This window comes from Osmerus mordax, chromosome 21, assembly GCF_038355195.1.
Source record: "Osmerus mordax isolate fOsmMor3 chromosome 21, fOsmMor3.pri, whole genome shotgun sequence".
NCBI lineage: Eukaryota > Metazoa > Chordata > Actinopteri > Osmeriformes > Osmeridae > Osmerus > Osmerus mordax.
This window is the reverse complement of record NC_090070.1, coordinates 8,057,280-8,065,143: the sequence shown is the minus strand read 5'-3', so window position 1 is coordinate 8,065,143 and position 7,864 is coordinate 8,057,280. Positions and strand designations below refer to the sequence as shown.

Genomic DNA, 7,864 nt, shown 5'->3' with positions numbered 1-7,864 from the left:
ATAATTGTGTTGGCAGATTGTTCAACAGAACCTTTTTGTAGCTGGCATTTGGAAACACACACACACACACACAAGCTGTAGTAAGTAGCCTAATGATGCTATTAAGGCAGTTGGCACCGACATGAAAAGATTGTTTTCTGTTGACACATCATTGTTCACATCTAAATGCAAGTGGCAGACTACTCTTAGTTCCTAGAACTAGCAAGGCCCATAGGAAATATAGGCCTAGCTGGGTGATTGTGTGTACGTGTGTATGTGTGTATGTTTGTGTGTATGTGTGTATGTGTGTGTGTATGTGTGTGTGTGTGTGTATGTGTGTGTGTGTGTGTGTGTTTTCCAAACACCCACCTGTATTATGCCCGGTGCACATACGAAGACCGTGCAGATAACACCCTGCCTGACCATAACTCATACAAAAAACACCAGGAGAACACTATCAAGGTGACCGTCCATAACGGCACTGATCCTCACGCAGTGGCAGCCACAAGTGTCTAGACAGCGAACAGTGGGCGACTGGCCCTCTAAACCGGCGAAAATCATTTCGCAGTTAACCATAAATAGTTAATTGTCAACATGTCCGCCAAAAGAAGTGCAACCAGTCTAGTCAATGAGTCATAGGAAATAACGGATGTTACAATGAACTAGCAAAATTCAACTTCAACTTACTTGTATCGAATCGTTGGCCATGGTTGATTTTGCTGAAAGATGCTCGCTGGGTAGTCGTTCACAAGCAATGTCGTTTCACCAACAAACTCGGTAAATATGGAATTGTCCGACTCTTCCGTATTACAATTTCTACTATTATTGTCAAGTCATCCAACTTCAATGCAAATATTTGCTCTATATCAGAAGACTCGTCGCATTGTTAATGATATCCGAACTTTTATCAACACCCTATTATTGACTCGGGGAGGTAATCCGCATTGTTTTGCCTCAACGCGCCACTGCCCAAAGGAGGCTGGTCATCACAAAACCTTTTTACTTTGCTTAGTAAACAGCAAATGCGGCACAACATCCAAATTGTTACCAGTTCGGCGTCCGAAATATTTACAAATTAAAAAGATATAACAAAACTGCTCCGTTCATTGTTCTTTCCTTGGGTGTCTGGCAATCAACAGCTAGCTTCAGCACAAAAAAAATTGTCGGCACGACTGAATATCAACGTTTTAGGCTCCGAACATCGCTCACATGCCATAAAGAGGCGAACAACTAATTAGCTCTTTTTCGTTGCAACATCCGTGAAACATGAACACGCGTCAGTCTCCGTATCACATGCTACAAAATCCTCCTTTCAAGCCGCCGTGAGACGTTTTTCGTTAAAAACACCGTTTGGAATATCCATCCGGTAAACTGCCGGAATCAAAAAGGAGTGTCAACGGTAAGAGCTCCGTTTTTCTGTCGGTTTTGGAGGACAGAATCGTCTCCTCTATCCACGCATTGCCATTGATGGCTCGGGCGGGAGGGTACTTTTTCAGATGGAGCTGCGCGCGGTTGATGCTCGCGAATGGGTACGATAGGCAGCAGGAGCGCGCCCCGAGTATCATGTGACTGTGCCCATAACATCCATGGATTAGTCATTTCTCATTTATTGCCCTAATAAACCAACTGTTGAATGTATTTTCTTATTGTTCAACTTCAAACAGTATTCTTTCTTCACACTGTATAAGCTCCTAACCTTACAGGGTTAGGGTGGGTAATGGAGTAAAGAAAGAGGGATAACTGTGCAGTAAAACAAGGACAAAAAAAGTTTAACACTGAAACAGTAGGCTACGGTGGTTTTCTTATTTAAGTTGTAAACATTTCTGATTGAAATTACGAAGAAGTGTGTGTGTGGCTGCTTGCACCACTTATTAAATACGATTCATATAGGCAAAAGGCACAGCCCATGATGCAAATAAAAATAGGACGTTTCCTTCCAGATACATTGATGCGTGGGAAGAACGTCAGCACCACATTCAACGCATTTGGGGAAAAGCACAATAGACGGTTGAGACGTTAACGACAAAGCAAACCGCCCATCCAACTAAGATGGACATGCTCGACCTGCAGTCCAGGGGAGTTAATACCAACCTGTAGTTTGTATCCGAAAGTGGACATTTTCAATGTGGAGCTGTACAGAAAGGACTTGGGGAGGATAGCTAGCTGATTACACGCTGCAGAAATTTAACAGACACGAGATAAAGGCCCTGATAGGTTGTTACAGTAGCTAGCTTACTGAATTAACCGTGTATCTGAAGGGTTAATTTAATCACATAAAGTCTACTCTAATGTTCCAGATGTTCCATATTTTTGTTAACGTGTTAGCTAGTTTGTAAGGGCTACAGTCAAATGTCAAGGTGTCCGAGTTTAAAGTGAAGTCAGAAGAAAGCACGGTGCAAGAGTTAGGGGAGATGGACAAGAACGATCCAAAACAAGATGTTATAAAAGGTGAAAGAACTTACTCTATAACAATAGTTGATGAGACCCTAGGTTAACTTATCTTATGACCTTAGGTAAAGTTATCTTTAGCTTACTGACCATGTGCAATTGAACATTTCAGAGACGGATAAAGACGATAGTGATGTTTTGACGCCCTCTGGTGATATGCAGACGGATTGCAGCGCTGTAGAGATTGGGTGTGACGCTTCCAAACAGCCCTGCCAAGACGTTAACGTTTTGAATGAGAAACTCCGACCTATAGAACAACAACTAAAGTACCTTCTGAACAAGGCTGAAGAGGTTCAGGCGCACTTAATGCACAGGTAGGTCACTTATGACTTATTCAGGGAGATTTGATCAACGGTAAAATATGGTCTAGGACAAGTGTTTATTTCAACATGCACTTACAAAGTTAGAAACTGAAGTTAAAGGTAAATCTGGATTCATTCAATAAAACAAATGAAGTTATGTCTGTGTGTGTTCTTAGCAGGTGTGACCATGTGCAGAATGAGGGCTTTTCTTGTGCGGTGCCTACGTTCCTGCGAACCTGTCAGCCATACTTCAGTTACCTGGAGTCCACCGCCCGCAGCTCTCTGCCTGAGCGCACCCCTCTACCCATATGCATACGCTCACAGGTAATCAACGCACCCACAAACACACATGCACACTTTATTGAACCCCGTGCTCGTAGAAAGCACACTGACAAGAATGTGACTGTTAAATGACAGGGACAGATTGACCCTGGAACCGAGAAGGTCAGTAACGTGTGTGTGTGTGTGTGTGTCGTCCACGCAGCTGTTAGACTTCTCTCAGCAGCTGTGTACTCGCCTGGAGCAGTTGGTCCTCACTTCTGCCAGTTACAACTTCCTGTCCCTGGTTGAGTCTGAGCCAGACAGGTACACACACATACATTTATACATTTACATTTATGGACATACACACATTCTCACACACACACACACACACACACACACAACATCCAAGTTATGTGTCTCCTACTCTCACCCGAGGCAGCCATTTTGTGACTACTCCCCTCCATGTTTTGCAGTATCTCCCACTTCTACATAGGCTATTGTCAGATAGACAGAGTGAAACTCTCCATATTCCGGTACTGCCGGCCGACCCCCTACCTGGCAGGAACTCATACCGGCCTGTACAAACGCATGCGCTGGAACGTAGTGAAGCCCTCCAAGGGGAAGGAGGGAGAGAGAGGAGAGGCAGAAGGAGAGAGAGACATAGGAAAGACAGATGGAGACTCGGAGCGAGAGACCGCATCAGTAAAAGAGTCAGCTGTCACAACAGAGTAGTGAGTACAGCTCAGCATTTATGGGTAGAGGCCGAGTAGTGACAGAGGGGGAAAAAGAGGAAGCGAAGAAAAGATAGTTGGAAGCCAAGGTGGAGCCGTATTCTGCCTTGAAATGGGAGAATATTGGGCGGTTCCAATGTTGGAACGCACGACTTCTCACCTCCTGTGTGTTGTTTGTGTGTTTTGTGTGCGAGTAGCTACTTCCTGTGTTACGAGGACATCCCCAAGGAGCACACAGTGGGACGCAGCGAGGGAGAGGAGGAGCCTGTTGCCACTGGCGACGTAGTTAGGATGTGGTCCATTGGCTATTGGATCCCAACCCACCCTGACCCAGATGATATCTATGACTGGTACTCTCTTTCATATACACTTGTATAGGTGTTCTTCTATACTGTACCTGATAAGATGTAGATTACAACTACTCTCTTTAAATGTCACAATGCAACACACACTCATATATTTAGACCTATGTATCTGTACATCTATGTATGTATCTATACATGTCAATCCCTCATTCAGTGTGTGTGTTCTCCAGGATCCTGTGCAGTGTTCCTCAGGGCCAGTATGGCAAGCTGCTGTGTCTGGGTGGGGAGGAGCCCTCCGCCTGCAGCGCCACAGACTGCCTGCTGGGGGTGCTGTTGTCGCAGGAGAGCGTCAGTATGGAGAGAGCTTCCCTCTGACCACACTGCTGCTGGATCACATGTTGGTACGTGACCCAATGGTTCACATGTGGGAATGGGGGGGGGGGGGGATCGGATTGCAGTTGTTCTTAAGGTTTTCTATTGTGTTATATGGAATTTATATTTTAAAGGTTTGTCGTTGAACTTTTAGTCTTAGAATTTTAATGTCATGTTCACAAAAGTACTTTTAGAATAAACTTATTTGAGGGGGTGGGGGGCGAGGAATCGGATTGCCGTTGTTCGGAAGGTTATCTGTTGTGTTATATAGAAGGTATATTTAAAGGTTTCTCGTTGACCATTTAGTCTTAGAATTTTAATGTCATGTTCACAAAAGTAATTTTAGAATAAACATTTTATGGTAGAGGATAATTTGTGAAAGCAAGTGTTTTGGAAAAGTTTATTTTCATAGAGGTAAATGCATCCAAATAATTACACAAACACATTCACAAATTCAAAATTTCAGGGATAATACGAGCTGCCATGATTGAGCCCCACAATGTGTAAAAATGCCTAAATGTCTTCCACGAAACTTTCACAGAAATTACACAAGTGGTTTTCTTCATTTTAAATAAATTACAAAACTTTACAAAATTGGTAATTTTCCGTAAATTGCAGTACTAGTATAACATGTGTGTGTGTATATTATGTTAGTAGGTGGGTTTGTGTGTTACAAAAGTATCAGTTGTTTTCAGATATGACCAGGATGCTGTAAGGCAAATTCTGTGATTGATCTCCAAATTAGACATCAAATATTGTGTGGGGCATGGCAGCCCAAGCACACAGACCCAATTCCCTGTTCAATAGCTGAACACATCAGAAAGGCAGGCCAAATTGCATTCAATAAAACTGACAAAATAAAAAGCTATTGACTCATTTCAATCTGCAGCTCAGATTTTAGTTAACCAATTGTATCCTTCATTTCCTAAAATGATTTGCATCTATAAATAAAATCTTACTCTTCATAGTCTACCATAAATCTAGATATCTCTACAGTACAAAATAAATTCCAGTGATTTCCCTTCATTGCCATGAACAGGCTCAAATTATCTGCGTTTTCAATAATATGCACTACAGAAATACAAAACACTATATAATAATTACACTTAAAAATCACAGAGAATAAAAGGCCAGCTTTCACTGATACACTTGCTGTCCACCAGCTAGGGCCCAAAGATGGCCGACCTTCAAATTGGAATGTACCCGAGTTCTCTCCTGGCAAGCGCCTGCCTCTTGGCTTTACTGTGGGACAGCTGTAAATTAAGACACTATGGCTAGCCTAGCCTAGTTCACCCTCAGTAAAGGGAATTTTGCTTGTCAAGTCCCTCGGTTCATGACTAAGCAGTGTCATCCATCCCAATGTGCTACAAAAAGAGTGGCTCATCGTACCCTAGTTCTTCATGTCGTGGTGGAACTGCTCTCACAAGATGAACCATCATCTAAACAGTTTAAGTCCTTGTACAACCTGTCCTCATATTTCACCATACAAAGTCTTCTTTGTAAAAACACAAGTAGTTTTCTTCGTAGACTATGTGCCTTCATTTTATGACCTGAATGGACATCATAATTACAATAACATAATAATGATTCAATTACCACCAACACAATCCACTGAGGCAGCTAAAATTATTAATATTTTGGGGAATACATTTCCACACAAACAGACAGACAAGATACACACAAAACTTACAAACATACCACCAGTTCAATACCACAATATTAGAGTTGAACAGTTTCATACTTTCCCCTCTTCAATCCTTTGCTACTTCCTCCTTTGGACTGGACGCACCAACCTCACAGCAGAATCGGTCCGACCCAGAGTTTAAGTGTTGTACTCAATAGTCATTGTGCAGCTGGACACTCTGAGCCATTCAAATCTCCCAGCTAATTTCTCCCATGACTTCATATCATTCCAGCACGCCTGTTACTACACCCATTTTGCATTTGTACCCACAGAGAGGGGTCACCCTGGGATACACTCAGGTGGGGACAACATGCTAACTTTCACCAAACCGATTCCTACAACAAATATCATTTTAACGTCATTTCCGCATCACCTTTGACCTTACTTAGAACCGCATTATAGCCAATAGTGCTTGAAAACACCACCCAGGAAAAATGGTCTACATTGTCAATAAATAATCATTTCAAATTCAGAAATGATTATTAATAATAGAATAATAAATATTGCCGACGAGTGGTTTGAGCTATAGCTAGCAGAAGGCTTCTGCTTCTCTAGTGGGACATGTCCTCAGCAACAATCTGGCCCTATGGAGAGCAGATCAATCAACCGGAGTTCACAGCAGGCATCGAGTGACAGATTCAGAGTCCATACAAAGTCATGTGCAGTTTGTCAGCAGTATCAAAGAGGAACACGGGTCTAGTACCGACACTTCATGCTGAGATCGATAAATTGCAGTCTTTCTATGCCAAGTCAGTAGTGAAACCTCTTCAGTGTCCGTCTGTGTAATAAACAGTAGTTGTGTCCTAACGGTCAAATTACCATAACTTTTGGCTTCAGTAAAAAATAAAATAAAAAACGAACAAGGGAGCATTCATAGCTGCTATAGCCTTAACACCACAATTAACCAGTGAACTAGTTTAAAGTACATGGAATGCACCGCCTTCTATTTGAACCTAATCGATCAACTGACTTTTTGGCGCTGTTGGTGTGTGTAGCTTAGCATGGCACATTGGTTTGGCATGAAACAGACAGGTGCAGGAGAGTCGTCAGTACTGTGTGTGTGTGTTAGGACCAAATGCATATCTTATGCCACCCATCGAACGGCTATCCTGTGTGTGTGTGCGCGCGCGTTAGTGATATCAGTGTCGTGTATCAGTGTTGTACTTGTGGTGATGCAGTTGTGATGGCACAAATGAGGTAATACAGGTATTGGGTTACAGTGTAAAAGGTCAACGTAGTGTTGCGTTGCAGTAGTCTAGCGTGTGAACAGCAGTGATGTGACAAACCCTAGTACCATGAAACAGTGCAGGTGTGTGCATATGAATAAAGAGTCAACGTTGAATCTTCCGCACAACCATAGGTACGCGTGAATATATGTGCGTGTGTGCGCCACTCGTGTGTGTGTGTGTGTGTCCATCCCTGGTAAAAATAAAAATAAAATTGTAAATATGTGCTTCCATGTGTTCTGTGTGCGTATCAACATGTACGGTCCCTCAGTGGTGGGTCTCCAACTCCACCACCGTCCACTCTCCCTGTGGCGAGCTCCCCGGAGCCTCTGGGGAGAAGCTGCTGACGGAGGTGATGGTGGCCGAGGGGGGGGTGAGGGGGGGCAGCAGATTGGGCCAGAGGCTGCTTTCCAGGGGGCTCAGGGTGCCTCCCCCTCCCCCTGGAAGAAGGAGCAGGGAAGAGCAGCCGTCCCCGGCCAGCAGAAGGGTCTGGTTGATGAGTTGCTGGACGATGTCCACCTTCTTCCCCCAGTCCAGGTCCAGGGGAGGGGGC

The 7,864-nt window shown here is 43.6% G+C and overlaps 1 protein-coding gene across 1 annotated transcript; it reads left to right on the top strand.

Moving 5' to 3' along the window:
* Window positions 1–2,319: 2,319 nt before the first annotated feature.
* c21h19orf67 (chromosome 21 C19orf67 homolog) lies at window positions 2,320–4,404 on the top strand. Its single transcript, XM_067259684.1, has 7 exons — window positions 2,320–2,427; window positions 2,540–2,741; window positions 2,906–3,053; window positions 3,214–3,314; window positions 3,467–3,724; window positions 3,922–4,074; window positions 4,260–4,404. Exons 1-7 carry the CDS (start codon window positions 2,391–2,393, stop codon window positions 4,402–4,404), a joined length of 1,044 nt encoding a protein of 347 aa, XP_067115785.1. The 5' UTR covers window positions 2,320–2,390.
* The last annotated feature ends 3,460 nt before the right edge of the window (window positions 4,405–7,864 follow it).

Bases quoted from the DNA above. Each gene is read 5' to 3' on its own strand.
- c21h19orf67 (XM_067259684.1), top strand. From the start codon at position 2,391: ATGGACAAGAACGATCCAAAACAAGATGTTATAAAAG. The intron at 2,742-2,905 runs GTAGGTCACTTA...GTGTGTTCTTAG, and splicing joins CAGGCGCACTTAATGCACAG to CAGGTGTGACCATGTGCAGA. The intron at 3,725-3,921 runs GTGAGTACAGCT...GTGTGCGAGTAG, and splicing joins TCAGCTGTCACAACAGAGTA to CTACTTCCTGTGTTACGAGG.